Raw genomic sequence first — 22,212 nt, forward strand, 5'->3', positions numbered from 1 at the left:
ACCATCCAGCCCCTCTAGCCTGTTCCACAATTCAGTCAGGTCTTGGCTGATCTGTATATTAACTCCAGCCAACTAGCTTTGGTATGTTAAGATCCTTGGCCAGATCGTGGGACGTGGGGGGAGATCTGGTTAGGAATCAAGAACATTTTTTTTAAAGTTGATTAAGATTGAGATTCAAGGCACCTGCTTTTGAACAAATAAACACAAAATTTACTATACAAGTTCAGAAATATAAAACAATTTACAGTATGTATCTTATACTCTAACATTTAGGATAAGTATTAGGTACATGTGAATTAACAGACAAACTATGTTTGAACACATCACACTACAGAGTAAATGACAGATGTAACCAAGACAGAGCCATGGATTCTCAACAACCCACCCAGATGTCAGTAAACACCAAGTCAAACAATCTCGTTAAAACTCACAAGGAATTCCCAGCTTCACCTTCGAAGTTCTCTCCTTGGAATTTTCTCCAAAGATCGCTCCCACTCAGACAGCTTTAACAATTGCCCACCTCACAGGGTTTCAATCTCACGTTCTGAGATTCCTTCTTCCTGGATTCCCGAGTACACTCAACACTAGCTTACAAGCCCACTTTCAGATCTATGGCCATGCCAAGCAGAACACCAATGCTCCAAAGGGATACCTTTGCCCCAATGGCCCTCTTTACTTAAAGCCTGCTCCCTGCAGCCGTTTCTTTAACTTAACTGGGACCTGTTCCTGTCCCTGCCTCTGTAACACTTGCAGACTGACTTCCCGAAAACTGACTGCTTCAAGGAGAGCTGTTTACTGACCCATGAACTGACCTGGTGACCTATCAAAACACTCCCAGAGGACCCCATCCTTGTTACTAGGCAGGAACCACCCTTGTAACTAGGGAGGAACCAATGTAACAAGCATTGGAACACCCTGTACCTTAAATGTTGCAATCTCCAAAGATTGCTGATTTAGCACCCAGCGACACAAGAAATTGAATTTATAACAGGTACCATAACCCTTAATATCCTTACCTTTCAAAAATCTAGCGATTTCAGTTTGAGGTTTTCAATTGATCAACCTTCAACTTGCTCTTTGGGGAGGGAGTGAAGATAGCATTGATGGGATGAATCACTGAGGTGAAGATGTCCTATTTCAGCCAAGTGGCAGCAATTTGGATGGACAACTCAATGGGAAGTGAAAGTGACATGCATAGAAATCATGGTTTAACAGCATACATACAGATCTAATGGAAACACTTCAACCTTTAGACAGTGTTCACAGCTCGCAGGATTGGTTGAACCTATGTAGACCCGTGAAGCTATAACCTTCAACCCTCCTAAATGGAGTCCAGATTACAGGACGGTGTGCAGATTAACCACAGAAGCAAAGAATTAACGGTTGACTGAGAAACAATAGCAGAAAAAATTTTCCTTACAGACATGTTACAGAGACACATTTGTATTTCACACCCCAGGCGACTTGTTTAATGGGATTGGTTATTAGAATACAATATTTATTAAATAGAAAACGCAGTTACATTTAGTATAAAATAGTTCATGCAAGGTTTTCTAAAATGTCACTCTTTTAACATCAGATCTATGGGTTTGATGGAAGAGTATATTGCTTTGAGGATGTGAACAAGGTTGGGTGGTGGTGGTGGGTGGGGGGGTGGGGGGGGTGGTGGGGGGTGGGGGGTAATTTGATTAATCCATTGCTCAACTGAGTTTCTCATAGATGAATGTTGAAAATCCCCCAGGATGGCTCAATTTGTAGATACACCACCCAGTGAGTAACACAGACAGGGAGGGCCCAGGTTAGATAGGTGCTTTATATTGAGTTGGGTGAGCCAAACTAAATGGCAATACAGGTAACTGCACTTAGCCCCGCTATTGCTGGGTTAGGGAAAAGGAAGAAAATGCACCGGTGGTTTCCTGGTCGTGATCCAGCAACCTCTACTGGAAACTGTATGTTTCTAGATGTTGGATGAGGACAGGGTTGGCTTTGGCTGAGACACCATCTCAATGTTGAATACTCCACTGAAGCTCAGTGTCCGGGGGCACACATGAAGAACACAAATGGGTGGGGAAGCAGAGGACTCCCGCCAACATGAGTCGGCACTGTCAACTGAGCAAAGCTAGAAGATTGTTTAGCACATGAATCAAGCTAGAAGACAGCTCAGCACTTGAAGGTTTTAGTAAATCTTTCAGTAATATTCCCTGAACAACTTCATGAGGCAAAATTGGCGGTCACCTGCCTCACCGATCTCAATAAAAATCACGAGTCAGAGCCTGGCTGTGGAGAATGTACTGCCTGCCCTCAACCATAAGAGAAATGGAGAAATGGGTTCATGATCAGGCAGATTGTACATGGCAAGATGGGTTGAATGGCCTCTCATGTTGCATTTTGAGTCCGCTGACCTCTAATTTTTAATGAATGATTACGCATCATCATTACTGGCTTTCAAGGAGCAAAATAAATGACGATAAATGTCGAGCATACAGGTGCCATTACCCTCTGTACACCGTGGTATTGGTTTCTGAGCAATGGTGCACTGGGTGGAACTAATCATTGTGACTGCTCATCCACAAGTGCTGAATATCTCAACAAAATGGCTGGGGAGCTCATAAGTAAAGGACCACAAGTTTGAATCTGTTCTTTTTTGCCCTTTTATATTTTATTTAGCATTACATGAAAGATGCGTGTGGTCTTATCACCAGATTAACGAAACCCAAACTTAAAGAAGGCACAAAGTCAGCTGCGGAGGAGTTCTCGAAAGGTAAGCAGCTCAAAGTGAGCACGCTAATGTAAATACCTGTGGTTGAATCCTTCACACTTACAGAAGATTTTATTCCATCCCATGTTGTTAAAAGTGTTCCTAGCTCTTTGGCTCACTCTGGAAGTTAAGAATGAGTGGGCGGAATTTTCGCAGATTTGCACTAAGTGTGGTAGCGGGCGGGTAAAATGACATTTACCAGCCAGCAGCGATGGTGGGTTTTCACGCCCTATTGTCCCAAACCCACCTCATTATTTATGCACTCCCGGGAAACACGCTGTTTCCATGGCGGACGGGCTCTCATTCGCCCTCCCGCCATCACCCCATTGTTGCATCATGCCAGCCGCCATGTTTAAAAGGCAGTCACCAGCACACCGTTCGTCGCTACCAGCTCACCACCTCTGCTTGGAGACATGGCCAGCAAAGGAAAAAAGACTGCAGCCCCCTGGTTTAATGACTGGTCCCTCGAGCGACTGCTGAAAGCCGTGGAGGCCCGCCGGGATGTCCTGTACCCCCGCTCTGGCCGCAGGATGGGCAGCAACATGACCACTCTGGCTTGGGAGGCGGTAGCAGCGGTGGCAGCGCCAACACCCTTCAGAAGAGGACAGTGCCACAAGAGGATGAATGATGATCTCCATTCTGCCAGCGTAAGTCACTCTTCTCATCACTCTCAACTCACACACTCACAAATGCATCACACATCCACAGGGCCCTCACTCACTGCCACCTCATGGGACATCACCATTTACTCTCTCTCACACTCTGTCATTGTCCTAATCCTGACCATGGGACCACTCACCACCCAAACAGGCCAGGCACATTTATCATCTGGCCTGGCAAGCATCCTGATACAGAGTCTGTATCCATCTCTATCCATGCAGGACAAGTTGGCACACAACAAGAGAGAAAGGTCGCAGACCGGTGGCGGAATGCCCAAAATTAAGGTCCTCACGGACTTTGAAAACAGAGGTATCCAGCTGGCCGGCGAGAATCTGGACCAGTCCTGTGCTGACGGTGAAGTTGGCGCTGCTCTACCAAGTGAGGATCCAGCAGTGCAACATCCATCAGACAACCATGCTGTGAATGATGTGTCCTGTTTCACAGGCCACTGCCATGTACTAATTATCTCTCCTTGCTTTCGCAGGCACATCTACCAAACAGCCAACAGAGTCCATGACCCAGGGCGTCCAATCCAGCCCCAAAGAAACCTCTGAAGGGGAATCTGAAGGCAACCTCTCTGAAGACCCGTCAGAGCGCTCACCCACGCCCCCCACCAGTGCAGAGACACACACCTCTGATGGGCCTAGCTTTAGAGTAGCCTCAGGGTCACAATCTGGTGAGCACATCTCACTGTCTGATCCACAGCAGGTGGCGGTAGTGACTTCCCAGGTCCCCGGCATTCGGAGGACAGTTTGAGGCCAGAACTTTGCTGAGTCTGAGTCAGACGATGAGCCTCTGGACTCGGTTATGTCACAGTTGCTGGAGCTGCAAAGGCAAGCTCAGGAACACCAGGAAGAGATGTCCGCTGCACTCCTCAGATTGCAAAGCACGATGGAGGAGTCCATCCATCTTCAGGCTGAGGTGATAGTGCTGGCATGCCAACGTACCGAGGTCAACACTGGTAGGATGGTGGCCACCATGAAGACCTTGGTCCAGGACGTCACTCCTGCACTGATACGTGGGCTCAACTCCAATGCTGATGCCATAGTTGACCTACAACAGTGTGTACGCAAGAGAGGTATGGGGCAGCTCAGTCTCACTTAAGCTACCCCTTCCCCTCATGTAGTCAGCCAGGGGCCCCTCAGGCACCCATAGGGAGGGGGATCAGCAGATGCACACCCCGTGCCCATCCATCCAGGTGACTCCGAGAGTGTCTGGCCAATTTGACTCCTCTCTTCCTGTGACTTCAGCAGCTCCAGCTCCACAGGCTGAGGAGGGAGCCACTGCCACACAGCAGGACCCCAAAAGCAGGCCGGGGCCCTCCAAACCTCGGCCCTCCAGAGGACGCCCGCCAAAGTCGTCACAAACAGGGCGTCACAGTCAGCAGGCTGCCTCCACCCCCACTGTGGATGTCCGGGGAGCACCTAGACGTAATGGCAGGGTTAGGAAAGTTAAGAAGAATTAGTTGCACAGCCTGGGCACGGGTGTCAATCACTTGTACATACTGTTCACTGTTGTCAATGAACTCTCAATATTGTCTCCCTGCCTGTGGCTCCTTGTTCTGATGAGCAGTGTTCTTGTCACTCAGATGTGAAATCCTTCTGTACAAGATAAAGGCAGGTGTCTTAGTCCAAGGCCTCTTCTCTGTGCTCTGTGCGGCCTTCAGACCAAAGTGATGGTCCAGCCTCATACTCCCTGGAAACATTACTGATGCCTGCACCTCGGCGGTGCTTGACATTGCTGCCAGAATGTAATGGGCAGGAGCCACAGAGTTCTCTCATTCTCTCAATGTGCTCTCAGCACCTTTAAGGAGGGGCTGGCCCCCATCACCCCAGCATCTGTGACCAATGATGCTGTGTTCCAGCTCTTGAAAGGCTCAGGTGCTAAAGGCAGACAAAGCACCAGACACTTCTAAAGTTTCTTGGCTGCGTCTCTATGATATGATCTTGACTCTTCAGAGTGCAATAGAGCTGCCCTCGGCCAGACAGGAGTCAGACATTCTCAGAGACTATGTGAAGATCTATGGAGTCTCCTCACTGCATGTCGTCATCACCCTCCTGCAATCGAGCGACTATTAGGGCCTCCATTGTGTCTCCATGACAGGAGCATTCTCACAGAGGGTATTCGTGCTGCCATAAGCCAGACTGGAGTCAAATGTTCACAACTGCGATGTGAGGATCTATGGGGACACCTCACTCCATGTCATCATCATTCCCCACAAATCTAGCAACTTTGAGGGCCTCCCAAGCGCGCCCACTTCGTCTAGCCAGTGCGAGGGCCTCATCCCCGTCATCGTTGCCTCTGAGCATCTCCTCACCCTCATCCCCGTTGGCGTCCTCCTCATCGGAGAGATGTGCAGCTCCTCCATCTCTTCCTTAGCCAGCTTGTCTCCCTGTTCGAGAGCCAGGTTGTAAAGGGCACAGCAGACGACAATGATGCATGACACCCCCTGCGGACTATATTGCAGGGCTCTACCAGACTGGTCCAGGCTCCGGAAGCTCATCTTTAGCATCCTGATGATTTGCTCCACCAAGTTGCGAGCTGCTGCATGAGCCTCATTATAGCGTCACTCTGCTGCAGCCTGAGGCCCCCGCATGGGTGTTATCAGTCATGGCCTCTGCAGGTAGCTCTTGTCCCTGAGGAGCCAAACCTGCAGCTTCTGTGGACCCTGGAAGACTCCAGGGATCTGTGACCAACTGAGGATGTAGGCGTCGTGCACAATCCTTGGAAATGGCGCGCACACCTGCAGGATGTGTTTCTGCTGGTCGCATACCAGCTGTACAATCATTAAATGGAATCCCTTGCGGTTGTTGTAGTCCACCATGTGCAGCGATGGAGATCTGAGCGCCACATGGGTGCAGTCGATCGCACCCTGCACCTGTGGGAATCCCGAAATCTGGGCGAATCCAACGGCCACTGCTTCCTGCCTGTCCCGTCCCGGGCGAAATGCACAAAGTTGTGTGCCATGGAGAAGATGGCATCCGTGACCTCATGGATGCATTTGTGGGTGGCGGATTGTGAAATCCCACAGAGGTCACCTGTGGAGCCCTGAAAGGGGCCACTGGCATAGAAATTGAGTGATGCAGTCACTTTCACAGCCACTGGCAGTGGATGCCCTCCATGTCCCCGTGGTGCCAAGTCTGCAGTAAGTGGCAGATGTGAGCGACCAGGTCCCTAGACATGCGCAGTCATTGGCGACGCTGGTTCTCAGTCATCTGCAGGAATGACAAGCGACGTCCATTGACCCTGGGTGTCACTAGGCGCCGACTAGCCACGGCTCGCTGTCGCTCCTGGGCAGAGTGTGTGGAAGCCCCAGCACCCCTTCTTCCTGAGGTTGCTGCACCTGCCTTTGTGTGGCCAGGAGCAACAGTTGCTCTCTCCTCTGTCTTCTTCGCTCTCTGTGGACCATAAGGCATACAGCTTGTCCTCCTGTGGCATGAAAGAGAGAGAGAGACATGGTGAACTTAGCACCTTTCCTGGCCCTGTGTGACCGCCCCTTAATGCTTCCCAGAGGCTGCTGGCCACCCCTCGAATGGCCACAGATGAGTGAGCTGCATGGCTGCCCTGCCAGCCTGCGACATGGGGGGAGACAGCTCCTAACTGAGCTGCTGAAATTGCAAGGGGCTGTGAGCACCTCCAGCATCATCTCCAGTGACCAGAGTTGTTGAGATTATACAACGTGTGCAGTCCAACTGCTCCGCGGTGCAGTAAAGTGGTCGCGGACTCGCAGTTGATGCTGGGGGAGTTTGGCGGGGGGGGGGGGGTGGTGGAGGGGGAAGGTGGGGGGTGGTGCGGTGGTAGGGGGGCAGGGCGGGGGTAAGGTCTGGAACGCTTGATGGCACTTTGGTGCCTCCGTGTTGTTTGTGTGGGTGGGCAGGCTAGGAGCCTGACCTCAATCATATCACTGTGGCTGCGCCTGAACTATTTCAGTGGTCAGCTTATATAGGTGTCCCTACTGCGTGGCCACTTCCCTCACCTACCCTGCCCCCCACCTCGATTTATTGTGCGTGGGATCCAATGCCAGGGCAGCATTTGCCCCCCCCCTCTACCCCCACAGCCCTGACAACAGCAACAGTTGCCTCGGTGGTGGGGCAGCAGTTGACCCCAGACACCACCCCACTGAAAACAATGACCCCCAAGGCAGGGCGGCACTTCACCCAAGCTCCTGACGCACCTGAAGCCTGCAAAGCAACAGGCGACCCAGGCAAGCTGTAGAAAACGATACTGTTCACTCACCTCAGTTCCCCCAAAGTGAAGGCCGCCAAATGCACGTCGCCTGGGTGCTGTTGTGAAACACGTCAATGTGCTTTCCCGCTGATGTGGACGGACGATCCGGCGGGGTTCAAAGAGCCTGGCGGGATGGTCTTTTAATGATGTGCCGATGTATTACAATGAGCTCCCCGACGACCATTGGTGGGAAATGCGACCCGGTGTTGGTAGGCTCAGCGGACAATCATGACCTGCCCTCCCGATCGCACCATTTTGTCCGCGCACGCCACCTATCACGCCCACTGCCAGCAGGCACAGAAAATTCCGCCCAGTGAGTCCCTGCTCCATTCTGGGTCTGTATTAAACAGAATATGTGTTCAATTGATTTGGAACATTAGAAATTTTAGAAACGGAGCCTCCACAGCAGGATTTATTCTTTCTCTGTCATCTTGTCTCAGCAGGATATTTCTCCCACCCACCAGTTCCACAGGTACTGATTCTCACTAGGAACAGTTCCACAAAGTCTGACTCTCGATGGGAACAGTTTCACAAACACTTAAGCCCAGATTTTTGCTCCTGAGCTGGGTACGCAGAGCTGGGAGCTTTCCTGGGAAAAAGATGCCCCGAATGATGGAATCTTCATTCCTACAGGGGGGTGGTGCATGGGCATGTTCTAGAGTCAGGCTCACTGCCCCCTAAATGCAGATGGGAGGCAGGCACAAGGGCTGCTGAGTGCTGAGGTGGCCTGGTTGAAAGGCCTGCCTCAGTTCTCTGGGGCCTTGTCCCAGTTGTGTCATTGCATATTAGGCCCTCTAACCCTCATGCTCACAACCTCTCACACTGCTCCCATTCTCCATGCCTCTTCCATGCCAACCCATGTCCCCACCCATCCCAAATGGCCTTTCATACCCTCCACACCAACCTAGCTCCTCCGCCCATCCCCATAGTCCCCTATACACCCTGTGCCAACTTAGTGCCATCTCATGTCAACACATGATCCCCCACTCATCCCCATGGCCTCTTATGGCTCCTATGCCAACTTAGTGCAAACTCACACCAACCCATAACCCCCATTCATCCCCTTGGTCTCTGATAGCCCCAGTGCCCCAACACCTCAGGAGCTACACTGAGGTGTAATAAAATTAAGTTCTAAGTATTTATTATAGATTTCACTATATGAAAAAACCTCCAATTGGTAAAAGCCCATTCAATACATTTAATCCCTTATAAAAACAAATATTTGTATTCATAACCCCACATCAAAGACAGCTAATCCTTTAATAACCTCTTGGAGCTGTCAATCAAATGGTGAACTTACAGCTCCCCCACTGTGAGAATGACAGGTTATGGAAGTAGTCAAGCAGCGATAGTAATTAACAATAGCACTTAGGGTTATGTCAAAATACATCTATTGAAACTGAAAGCACTGATTTTTTTTTCAACTCAGAGACACAGGCAGACTATTTTTTCAAAATTTAAAGGGCAGTGGATTTAAATAGCTTGGCAACTTGATAGTTCCAAGACCTTACCCAACTTTTATGAACACTTGTGTCTACTCTAAAAAATCATATGTCACATATTGCAGGATAAGACCCTCACTCCAGTGAAAATGGTGCCTGTTTGAACTCTGCACCAAGTTCAAATGGCCCTGCTGGGCTTGGACTTCCCCCATGTGTGAGTCGTGTTCCCCTTCCCAAACCCATTCCTCTACCAGGGAAAATAGGATGTCTTGAAAATAGGAGCAGGATTTCAAGACCCCTTTTGAGTAAGGCACGGAGTCTCCACAATTCCGTGAAAATCTGTGCCCTACTATGACTGGGGAACAGTTCCACAGATACCAGCTGCCCTTTGATAGCCTGCAATTGCACACAAACACTTCGCAGCAGACCTCACTACATAGTGATTTGGAGTTGCTTTAACAGCCCCTGAGAGGAGTTGTTTTTGTTTTGTTTCTATTTTAAATCCCGGGGTGCTGAGGTCAGTTGTAACATCCCCATTGTAACCCAGTTGAGATCAGCTAACAGCAAAGATCAGGATTTAACTTGGGACTCATCTGTTTAATATGACTCATTATCACAAATTCATAAGGTCAGGTTCCATGTTCTGCTTTATTGTTACACTGGGTTATGAAAATATTCTCTGTTGTTGACGTTGTTTCTTGCTTTTTTTCAGCTGGCTGGTTACTTAACATGCAGCAATTAACATTAGGAGATCAGATAGGGGAAGGGGAATTTGGAGGTGAGTGTTCATTCATTTCTAATCTTTTAATTGTTTGTTTGTGACTAGGTTTTGCACTCATTCAGGCAGAGGATATTAGTGCTGGGAAATGAAACATTTCCTCATACCAGGCAAACAAATGTCACAGCATGGTTAGAAGCCCAGTAAAACTCCCTCTACATTGCCCTATTGATTATTCCCATTCACAGGTGGAATGCAGGGTAAAGCTCCCTCTATACAGCACCATTGAGTACGCCCAATCATTGGTTAGATGCAGAATAAAGACCCCTCTGCATTGTTCCATCAAACACTCCCAGATCATGGTTAAAAACAGAGTAAAACTTCCTCCACACTGGTGCATCAACACTCTCCATCCCAATCTCAAGAGTGCCCCAGTTGCATCACTTTGCCAAGTTATCCATTTTCCACACCAGTTGTCCTTGGACCCCTGTGAGACAGCTTATCTTATACTGGGAGTTAGTGATAAACTGAAGGTAGTTGTCTGCCGTGGGTCTATATCCACCAGAAACCTCCCTACACAGAGTACACTTTCAATACAGCAACTCAGATTGATTTGGAGTCCAGTTTGCTGTGGTGAGAATTAGTGTGCAACAATCTGGTTCCACCACCTCCCACCCCCAAAATGGCAATGTCAATCATTTATTCACAAGAGAATTTACTGCTTTAGTTTACGGAAAAATTCTAAACGTAGGTCAATATGCTTGCATGAGTCGCCTCATTTTCATGTCTGTCTCTGCACAAACAAACATGCTGCAGGGTTCCTTGCAGATTTCTTGCCAGAGCTTGTTATTCCTGGTTTTTGACTGGCCAGAAAGTGCCATTTCCAGCAATAGCTTATTTTCCCAATCCAACACTGTAACCTCCAGAATCCCCAAAGGATCCACCCTTGGGCCCCTTCTTACTTACTTTACCCACAGTCATGGCTGAGCTTCCACATGTACACTGATGATGCCTGGCTTTATACCTCCACCATTTTCTTGATCCCCCCTGATTTCTCTGTCGCAGCCTTTGTTCAATATCCAGTCTTGGATGAGTTCTAAATTCTTCCAGCTTAACGTTGGGAAGACCGAAGCCATCGTCATTGGCCATTGCCACAAACCTTGTCGCCACTCTGAATCAGACTGTTCATAACCTGGACAACCTGTTCAACACTGTGCTCAGTTTATAATATTATGCCCCCTCCAACACATGGCTCATCTTCATAACATTTTATGCCTCTGCTCCTTCTTCAGCTCATCTGGAACTGAACACTTAAATTTCATTTTATCATATCCAGCCTCAGCTACTCCAGTACTCCCGTACTCTCCACCTTCCACAAATTCCAGTTCATTCAAAAATCTGCTGCCCGTGTTTTCTCCCACTCCGAGGGCTGGATTTTACACCCCCTTCCCCCGAGACATATTTTCGGCAGGGTTGGGGAGCGGGGGGATATAAAATATGTCGGGTGGCTAGCCTACCATTTTCCTGTCCGCCCCAACTCAGTCATGATATTTTATCCCCTTTCAAGATTCACCAATCAATTCACCAAACAATCACAGAAAGGTCCTAGTAAAATGATAACACCCATTGTTAGCATCTGGTTACAAATATTGTCTGATATATATGCAGTAAGGGTCATTAACATTAAGAGCAGCAATGATATAATGCAGTGTTAGTTTGTGTTCACCCTATAGGTGATCCCACTGTGACTATCAAACAAACCAGAGAGCACAAATTTTACTTTAACAGTATCATGCAATATTATTAATTTGACAGGAAAATATCCTATTAGTTATTTATAAAGTTTTGCAGACAGAATCATAGAATCGCAGAATTGTTACAGTGCAGAAGGAGGCCATTTGGCCCATCGTGTCTGCACTGGCTCTCTGAATGAACAACTCACCTAGTGCCATTCCCCTGCCTTCTCCTCGTAACCCTGCACATTCTTCCTTTTCAGGTAACACTGTAATTCCCTTTTGAATGCTTCAATTGGTTGATAGAACTGATTTTGGTGACTGCCTCAGCCCTCATTAACATGTTCTGCACATTGCACCATATGAGCACAGTGACAGTGAAAGATTCAATGCTTGAAACCCATATAAACTAAGCGAGATCTTTTCCATTCCGTAGAAGAATTAAAAGACTTCCTCCTGCCTGGGTGCATGATATTATTCAATATAATTACTTCATACAAGAGCTGTAATTGGATTCCATTTTATAGTAATTTCACAGGGTAGAAAGATCAAATAACTCCTGAGCAGAAAAATAGAATGATTGAACAACATAGGCCTTTAATGTCAGTGAGAAACATTGGACCCCTCAGGTGTCTCTGTGTGACACAACTTTTAAGAGGCCAGAGGACAAAGACTGAATGGTTCACAATCGTATCTGTGCTTTCTTAATTAGCAAGTCTAAAGACTCTGCTGCCTCTCACTACAATATATTTTCAATATGCACCAAGCAACACAACTTTTAACGCAATATTTCAATACCTCAAAAAACTCATAAAAGCACCAAGATAGAGTGGTATAATAAGTAAATATAAAGACAAGATTGAAGTTGATAGAAAAGACTCTTGAGAATCATGTGCCATGTAAAACAGGTTACTGATTCACTATGAGTCCATTATGTACTCCTGTCCTGGTAATTTCACCCTGCTCACAGTAAACTTACATTGGCAACAAAGTAAACAGATCCCCAGCCATGATTCCACCCTCTGTTCACAAGATAATTAGTGATGTCAAGGCCATATAGCCCAGCTCATCTCATCCACCCAGAATGACATACAAACATATGTATTAGGAGCAGGAGTAAGCCATTCGGCCCCTTGAGCCCGATCCACCATTTGACAACATTGTCTACATTATACCAGTGACTATAATTCAAAAGTATTTAATTGGCTGTAAGGCGATTTGGGACAACATGAAAGGTGCTGTTTAAATGTAGGTTTTGTTTTTCTTACATTACACCTGCATGCAGTAGGCAGAGTGACTGGAGCAATGGTGAAATTGGAGGCCCAATGCTGATTCTCTAAGGATAAGTAATCACAGAGCAATCAACTGATATTAGAAAAGTGGCACAAAGAAATCACTACATTTACAAAACAATTCAACCCTGTAGCTAATACAACCTTACTCTTCTAGCTTCTCTGGTGCCAACCCACAATATACCATAATTGGCATCTGCCCCTTATACACTAATGACAGTATCCTCAGGATTTGTCAATCAGATATCTATCAGCAGCTCAGGAAAAATGTAGATTGAACTGTTGATCTGAATTTTTCAGAGAAGGATGATACATGGTACAAAAATTCAGTACAGCCTTACCTCACGAACTAGATTGTTTCCCCTTCCAAATTGTAGTACAAATTGTGCTGTACACTGTGAATTAACAGCCTATCCATAGGTTCCAGATTATGTTAAATTATACTTATACTAAATAATTGTGCAAATAGTATTTTTAAAAAAACATGTTAACTGTTGCTTGAGGTGTGAGAGAAACAGGCAAATTAAATGGAAAACTCCGAAAGAAATCACTACTAGAAGCACTGAAGTCATTGGATTGGTTTCCACAAAGACCCTTTATGGTAAAAGCCCTTTACGCTGTTTCTCTAGGATTTCAATGGATTTTTTTCGCCAAAGTTACAATAGATGATCAGGAATCCTCCTCCAGAGAAATTTTAATCCCACGAGCACAGGATGGCGCAGGATGGAGTGAACCTATGATGGAGTAGAGATTTGCAAAATCTTTCTTTAAGCAATCCCTTAATGAAATAGGGATTTCATTCCCAGGCTTTGCAAGAGTAATAAAACGAGCGATAGTGAGTCAACACCCTGTTTTGTATCACTCCTGGTTTTTAGTTTCTTACGTTTATTTTGATGAGACCCAAGATTCTCAAGCCTCTGGTACGTCAACACAGCATTTTTTTAGAATTCTGCCTACTTTAAAGCATAATAACAATTTAGACTGCTATTTATATGCTGGTTTAAGTTTAAAAGAGAATTTTGAGAAGTGTACAGTATTTAATTTTGTGGTATTAAACCTTAAAAGTGACAACCCACCCGTCCCCCACCACCCAACCCCTAGCCTCCCTCCCACAGCATCCAATTGGCTCTAAAATAACTAGAGATTTCACTTACCATTTTTCAACAAAGAACACTCCCAGTTAATTGTAGTGTTGCTGCTTCTGACCTTTAAGCAGCTTTGGAATCATGAAGATCGACAGTTCCATTTAAAAAAAAATTTATTCATGGGATGTGGGCTTCGCTGGCTGGGCCAGCATTTATTGCCAATCCTTAGTTTCCCTTCAGAAGGTGGTGGTGAGCTGCCTTCTTGAACCGCTGCAGTCCATATGGTGTGGGTACACCCACAGTGCTGTTAGGAAGGGAGTTCCAGGATTTTGACCCAGCGACAGTGAAGGAACGGCAATATTTTTCCAAGTCAGGATGATGAGTGACTTGGAGGGGAACCTCTAGGTGTTGGTGTTCCCATCTGTCTGCTGCCCTTGTACTTCTTGATGATAGTGGTCGTGGGTTTGGAAGATGCTGTTGAAGGAGCCTTGGCGAATTCCTGCAGTGTATCTTGTAGATGGTACACACTGCTGCTACTGTGTGTCAGTGGTGGAGGGAGTGAATGTTTGTGGATGTGGAATTTGACCCAGCAACTGTGAAGGAATGGTGATATAGTTACAAGTCAGGATGGGGCATGGCTTGGAAGAAAACTTGTAGGTGGTGGTGCTCCTGTGTACCCGCTACCCTTATACCTCTAGGCAGAGGTTGCAGGAATGGGAGTTGTTGTCAAAGCAGGCTTGGCGCGTTGCTGCAGTGCATCTTGTAGATGCTACAGACTGTTGCCACTGTGTGCCATTGGTTATGGGAGTGGATGTTTTAAGGTGGTGCCAATTAAACGGGCTGCTTTGTCCTGGATGGTGTCAATCTTCTTGAGTGTTGTTGGAGCTGCACTCATCCAGGCAAGTGGGGAGTATTCCATCACACTCTTGCCTTGTGCCTTGTAGATGGTGAACAGGATCTGGGGAGTCAGGAGGTGAGTTTCTCGACACACGATTCCTAGCCTCTGACCTGCTCTTGTAGCCACAGTATTTACATAGCTAGTCCAGTTCAGTTCCTGGTCAATGGTAACCCCCAGGATGTTGATAGTGGGGGATTCAGTGATGGTAATGACATTGAACATCAAAGGACTATGGTTAGATTCTCTCTTGTTGGAGATGGTCATTGTCTGGCACTTGTGTGGCACAAATGTTACTTGTCAATCCAAGCCTGGATATTGTCCAGGTCTTGCTGCATTTGGACATGGACTGCTTCAGTATCTGAGGGGTCACAGATGGTGCTGAACATTGTGCAATCATCAGCGAACATCCCCACTTCTGACCTTATGATGGAAGGAAGGTCATTAATGAAGCAGCCAAGGACACTACCCTGCAGTGAGCCCTGGAGCTGAGATGATTGACCTCCAACAACCACAACAATCTTCCTTTGTGCTAGGTATGACTCCAAGCAGCAGAGAATTTTCCCCCGATTCCCATTGACTCCAGTTTTGCTAGGGTTCCTTGATGCCACACTCAGTCAAATGTGGCCTTGATGTCAAGGGCTGTGGGAGTTCAGCTCTTTTATCCATGTTTGAACCAAGGCAGGTCAGGAGCTGAGCGACCCTGGAACCCAAACTTGGCATCAGTAAACAGGTTATTGCTAAGCAAGTGCCACCTGATAGCTCAGGATTACTCATGATGGAGAGTAGACTGATGGGGCGGTAATTGGCCAGGTTGGATTTCACCTTTTTGTGTACAGACAGCTGGGTAGATGCCAGTGTTGTAGCTGTACTGGAACAGCTTGGCTAGGAGCACGGCTATAGCACCACCTCTGCTGGTTCTGTCCTGTCGGTGACACAAGTCAGGGATGTTGATGGTGCCGCATTATCTGTAAGGTATAATTCCGTGAGGATGACTATGTCAGGCTGTTGCTTGACTAGTCTGTGAGACAGCTATCCCAATTTTTGCGCCATCCCCCAGGTGTTGGTCGGTAAGGGTTAACCATTATCATTTCCGGTGCCTAGGTCGATGCCAGCTGGTATGTCCAGTTTCATTCCCTTTTTGAAGCCTTGTAGGCAGTTTGATACAACTGAGTGGCTTGCTAGGCCATTTCAGAGGGCATTTAAGAGTCACATGGAGGGCATCAATGAACCAGATGGGTTTTTATAACAATCAACAATGGTTTCATGGTCATCATTAGACTTTTAATTTCAGGCTTTTATTGAATTCAAATTCCACCGCCTGCCATAGTGGGATTCAAACCCACATCCCCAGGGCATTACCCTGGATCCCTGGATTACTAATCCAGCGACAATATCACTAACACAAAAACAGAATTACCTGGAAAAACTCAGCAGGTCTGGCAGCATCGGTGGAGAAGAAATCAGTTGACGTTTCGAGTCCTCACGACCCTTCGGCAGAACTGAAGTATAGTTAGGAGAGAGGTGGAATATAAGCTGGTCTAAGGTGGGGGGCGGGGGGAGAGAGAAGTTGAGGGTGGGGTGGTTGTGGGGATAAGCAAGCAGTGATAGGAGAAGATAATCAAAAGATGTCACAGACAAAAGGATCAAAGAGGTGTTGAAGGTGGTGATATCTAAGAAAAGTGCTAATTAAGAATGGAAGGCAGGATACTCAAGGTACAGCTCTAGTGGGGGTGGGGTGGAAAGACTAACAAAGTTTTAGTTTTAGATTTAAAAATAATGGAAATAGGTGGGAAAAGAAGAATCTATATAAATTATTGAAAAAAAAGGGGGAGGGAGAAGAAACTGAGTTTTTCCAGGTAATTCTGTTTTTGTTTTTTAAACAAATTTAGGTGAAAAGGTGGAAGGAAGTGGAGGCACATCATTTGAGGGGTGGCCTGTGCACATCAGAGGCACTCCCACCCCCAAGATGTTCCCCCTCCCTTGTGCCTCCCCGCCTGGTGTCCAAAACCAAACCCCCAACCCCCTCACCCCAGCCCCTCTTTAGAGTGCCCAATGCCTTCCTGCCCTAAAATTCAAGGGCTTACCTTGATCCTGTGCTGACCAGTGATCTTTTTGTGCTTCTTCACAGTCCCAGCAGTACCCACTACAGAGCTCTGGTGCTGCTGGGACAGCTAGAGCTGTTAATCAGATGGCCGCCAGCTCTAGAGGGCGAGACTTCTCCCCAGTGAGAGGCAGAATAGGTCTAACCCTTGGGTTGTTCAGGCTGCCTGGTGCGTGTTATCACTGTGGGGCGGCCTTATTTAAAGTTGGTCAGTTTGGAACCGACTTTTCTTCCGGGGGGGTGGGGGCGAGCTGTATGCCCCCTCCCCCTGACCCCCCTCCCCCCCCACACCCACCACATAAAATCCAGCCCCAAGTCTTACTTGCACATCATATTGCCTTCATTCTACCTGTGCTGCCTCCTAGTACACCCATACCTCAAATTCAAAGTTTGTCCTTTGTGTTAATATCCATGACTTGGCTCCTCCCTATCTCTGCACCATTGGCTAGCCATACAAAGCTCCCTCAGAACTCTTCGCTCCTCCTACTTCTAGTGTAACTCTTTGTCCAACGATTAGCAACCGTGCCTTCAGCTGGCTTGGCCTCAGTCTCTGAAATTACATCCCTAGACACCTCTGCCTGTCCACCTCTCTCCTCTAACAACTCCTTTAGTGAAATGGGAAGTCAGACAAAACAAAGGTGAGCGTCAACTAAGCTTAGACTGCAGAATAATGTCAAAAAGACAAAGTTAGGGGCACTCTATCTGAATACACGCAGCATTTGCAACAAGGTAGATGATTTAAAGGCACAAATAGAGATAAGTGTGTATGATCTAATTGACCTTATGGAAACTTGGCTGCAGGGTGACCAAGACTGGGAACTGAATATTCAAGGATATTTGATATTTAAGAAGGACAGGCAAAAAGGAAAAGGAGGCAGTGCTGCGCTGGTAATAAGAGATTCTCACGTTGGCAGTCTGTGACTACTGGGCCCCAGCTGTTCACAATATATATCAATGATTTGGATGTGGAGACCAAATGCAATATTTACAAGTTCACGGATGACACAAAGCTAGGTGGGAATGTGTGTTGTGAGGAAGATGCAAAATGGCTTCAAGTGGATTTGCACAGACTTTAATGAGTGGGTAAGAACATGACAGCTGGAATATAATGTGGAAAGATGTGAGGTTATCCACTTTGGTGGGGGGAGCGAATGTGAAGAGTATTTCTTAAATGGGAAGAGATTAGAAAGTGACTTACCTGGCAGGGGAGACACCATGATCATGGTTCTGCCAAGGCAAGGTCGGGAAGCAAAGGCTACAACCAATCGAAACCCATACCATGGGTTATCTAACACCGTCCGAGTCACGGTGAAGGACAGCGAAGGAGGATCACCTATGGATCGGGCCTTCTTCGCCAGGAGGATCCTGTTGAAGGTGTGTGGCTTTGAAGCTCCGGAGATCTTCACCCTGCAGGACTTCCCCAGCGCTGGATTTTTTGACGTAACGTTCAAGCGGGTGGCAGACCGCGTCCAGCTCCTGAGGGTGTTCGAGGAGAAGAGAGACCTGCCGGAGATGAAGATCCTGACGGCGGAGCCGCTCTTTTCTCTGCCGTTGCAACGGGAACGTGTGGTGATGGTGCATCTGTACAACCCCTTCGTCCCTGTCGCCGACGTGGTCACCTTCCTCACCAGGTACTTCGATAAGGTGGGGAGCGGCACCGAGATTCGAGACGACTTGGGGATCTGGACAGGCAAACGCCAGTTTAAGGTCACGCTAAAGACCAACGGTAAGGGAGCCATTTTCCGCCCTCCTTCCAGATTCGCTATCGGGGGAAACTGTGGCTACCTGGTCTACGCTGGGCAACCCAAGCATTGTCGCTCACGCGGCAAGGCTGGTCATGTGGCGGCCAACTGCAGCGCCTCCCTCTGCAAGATCTGCAAACAGGAAGGGCACCAGACAAAAGACTGCAAACAGGCTAAGTGCTGCAACCTGTGTGGCAAGGCAGGCCACCTCTACAGGACCTGCCCCAAACGCTGCCGTACTTACGCACAGGCAGCCAAAGCCAACGAAGGGGAAGCAGAAGAAATGCTTCGTGTCACTCCAACCACCAAGGCCCCCAGGGAGCTCAACGGGACAAAGGAGGACACAGAGAGAGACAAGGTGGAGGAAGAGATTGAGGCAATAGATAGCCAATCAGCAGCACTACCCCCTGTACCTCCCAGTCCTCAGGACAGCGAATCAATGGAGGAGGAGGCAGCAGTGGAAAAGCAGCAGGGGGAGTGGCAGACGGTGAGGAGAGCCAAAAGGAAGAAGGAGCGAAGAAGAAGCAAAGCCACTTCCCAGACAAGTGGCAAGAGGCGTCTCCCATCCGACATGGATGACAAAGGCAGCAGCTCTTCGGATGAAGAAGTGCCAGGGCGGCACCGACAGAAGAAGTGGCAAAGCTCCAGGGCATTGGAGGACGAGACACCCGAGCTCCAGAACATTGGAGACAACAAGGAGACCAGCGCACCCCAACTTTGCCTGCAACCTGAGGAGGCCAGTGCACCACAGCCCCAGGAATCTGGGAGCAGTGAGGCAATCATCGCACCCCAGCTCCGGGAAGCTGGGAACAGCAACGCCCCAGAGGGGGTGAGTTTTGGAGAAGCTTCTCCAGCAAATGTCATCTCAAAACCCGCTCTCTACGCGAACCCCCAGATGCCACCTGAGCAGAACACTGCCAAGGAGAACTACCTCAGCCCATCCAAAGTGAAGCAATTTGAGCTCACTACGGGTATGAAGGAGCAGACTAAAGGTCTGGGACTCTCAGAGACAATGGGTTTGGTAGGAGAATAAATGCTTTAAAATGGGTTTAAAGATTGTATCCATAAATGTGCGTAGCATTAAATCTACTACGCAATGTGTTGCGACCTTGGACTACCTTGCCAAGGTCAAAACTGACCTGTTGTTTCTGCAGGAGTGTGCGATACCGCACCTCAGCTCCTACAGGCAATGGTCACGATGGTGGTCCCATGGGCCGTCGATCTGGTCGGGCGGAAACGACTCTCGTTCCTCCGACCTGGGTATTCTGCTGCGGGGAGGCAACTTCACCGTCTCCGAGGTTAAGGAGGTGGTGGGCGGGCGCCTCCTCGTAGCAGACGTAATGTACAAGACTGCTCCACTCCGGTTAATTAACGTGTATGGCCGGTCACAAGGGGCTGAGCGGCTGGAGGTTTTTCAGCAGCTCCCACTGCTGCTGGCGACCTCCAGGCCGGTCATTCTGGGCGGTGACTTCAACTGCATCATCGATGCGGCTGGACGATCCAGCAGGGCCGACAGCAGATTGGACGCTACGTCCAGATCCCTGATGGAAACAGTTAAGGATGCCAAGCTGCACGACGTCTTCAGCAACCCTGCAGATGGAGCGCAGCGTAGATACACCTGGTCGCGGCCAGACGGGTCCATTCGTTCCAGGATAGACTTCCTGTTTGTGTCCCGTGCATTCACAGTCAGATCCACCGACGTCAAGCTGGTGTTTTTCTCTGACCACTGCCTCCTACTAGCAGACTGCCACTTGGAGAAGGACCTGAGGGTGGGCAGGGGGGCATGGAAGCTAAATGTGCAACTGCTGACCCCAGAGAACATTGAGGAGCTCAAGAGGGATTACAACGGTTGGAGAACCGTGAAACCCCTCTTTGAGTCCCTGACACACTGGTGGGAAGCGATCAAGGGAAACATCAAGAGGTTTTTCATCCTCAAAGGCACCCAGAAAGCTAGAAAGGAACAGAGGGAAATGTCCCGACTCCAGAAAAACATGCAGAATCTGCTCTGGCTGCAGTCGATGGGGGTCGATGTCAAGGAGGAACTCCAAGAGGTGAAGAGCCAGCAAGCCTCGCACTTTGCCTTGGAGGCCTCCAAGATCATCTTCCGTTCCAGAGTCCGCTCCGTGGAGCAGGATGAGACGTGCTCACGTTTCTTCTTCCAAAAGGTACACAGAGGGAACTCTGTGATCAGCAGCCTGAAGGAAGAAGACGGCTCAGTAAAGTCATCACGGTCCGACATTTTGAGGATCAGCAAATCCTTTTATGCCAGATTGTATGACGTGAAGCCCACAGATGGCACGGCCTCCCAGTCCTTCCTGTCCTCTATCACGGAGGTCTTAGACGACAGTACGCGGGAGAGCCTGGACAAACCGCTAACTCCTGACGAACTGACTAAGGCCCTTGAGTCCTTCGAGAAGAGTAAAACTCCCGGAAGCGACGGCTTGCCGGCGGAGTTGTATTCGGCTCTGTGGGACTTGATCGGCCCAGACCTGCTAGAAGTGTACGAGAGTATGCTTCTGGCCAGCAGCATGTCAGAATCCATGAGGAAAGGCATTATCACCTTCATCTACAAGCACAAGGGGGGAAGGGAGGAAATTAGAAATTGGCGACCCATTTCACTGTTGAATGTGGACTATAAGATTCTGTCCAAGGTCATCGCCAATCGGGTCAAATCCGCTCTGGAATTGGTGATTCACCCTGACCAGACCTGCACTGTGCCGGGCAGGAAGATCTCTGACAGCCTCGCGCTGCTCAGGGATACGATTGCCTATGTACAGGACAGGGGTGTGGATACCTGCCTCATCAGCTTGGATCAGGAGAAGGCCTTTGACAGAATATCGCACACCCACATGGTGGATGTGCTCTCCAAAATGGGGTTTGGGGAGGGAATTCGAAATTGGATCCAACTGCTCTACACTAACATCAGTAGCGCAGTCTCAATCAATGGGTGGGAAACAGATAGCTTTCCGATTAAATCTGGAGTCAGGCAGGGCTGTCCTCTCTCGCCTGTTCTTTTCATGTGCTGCATAGAACCCTTTGCCGAGTCCATCAGGAAAGATCCGGGCATAAGAGGAGTGACGATCCCAGGCAGTGGAGGCACTCAGGTAAAAGCCTCCCTGTACATGGACGATGTCGCCGTCTTCTGCTCGGATCCGCTGTCGGTGCGCAGACTGATCCACATCTGCGACCAGTTCGAACTGGCCTCGGGAGCCAAGGTAAATCGTGGGAAGAGCGAGGCCATGTTCTTTGGGAACTGGGCTGACCGATCCTTTGTCCCCTTCACTGTCAGGGCTGATGGCCTGAAGGTGCCGGGGATATGGTTCGGAGGGACCAGGGCATGCGTTAGAAACTGGAAGGAGCGAGTGTCTATGGTGAAAAGGAAACTGGGCATGTGGGAGCGACGCTCCCTCTCCATTGCGGGTAAGAACCTGGTCATCAGGTGTGAGGCACTCTCGCTGTTGCTGTACGTGGCGCAGGTCTGGCCCATTCCACACTCCTGCGTGGTGGCGATCACTCGAGCCATCTTCCACTTTATCTGGAGGTCAAAAATGGATCG

At 48.5% G+C, this 22,212-nt stretch overlaps 1 protein-coding gene across 9 annotated transcripts in view; it reads left to right on the plus strand.

The window, feature by feature from the left end:
- Positions 1-22,212, plus strand: part of matk (megakaryocyte-associated tyrosine kinase) — an 89,814-nt gene that overhangs the window by 42,441 nt on the left and 25,161 nt on the right. For all 9 annotated transcript variants that reach the window (XM_078555733.1, XM_078555735.1, XM_078555736.1 and 6 more), the window contains 2 exons: positions 2,668-2,761; positions 9,800-9,865. In XM_078555733.1, coding sequence (XP_078411859.1) covers positions 2,668-2,761; positions 9,800-9,865 — 160 coding nt within the window. The remainder of the gene's footprint in view (positions 1-2,667; positions 2,762-9,799; positions 9,866-22,212) is intronic.

This window comes from Cetorhinus maximus, chromosome 13, assembly GCF_964194155.1.
Source record: "Cetorhinus maximus chromosome 13, sCetMax3.hap1.1, whole genome shotgun sequence".
Taxonomy (NCBI): Eukaryota; Metazoa; Chordata; class Chondrichthyes; order Lamniformes; family Cetorhinidae; genus Cetorhinus; species Cetorhinus maximus.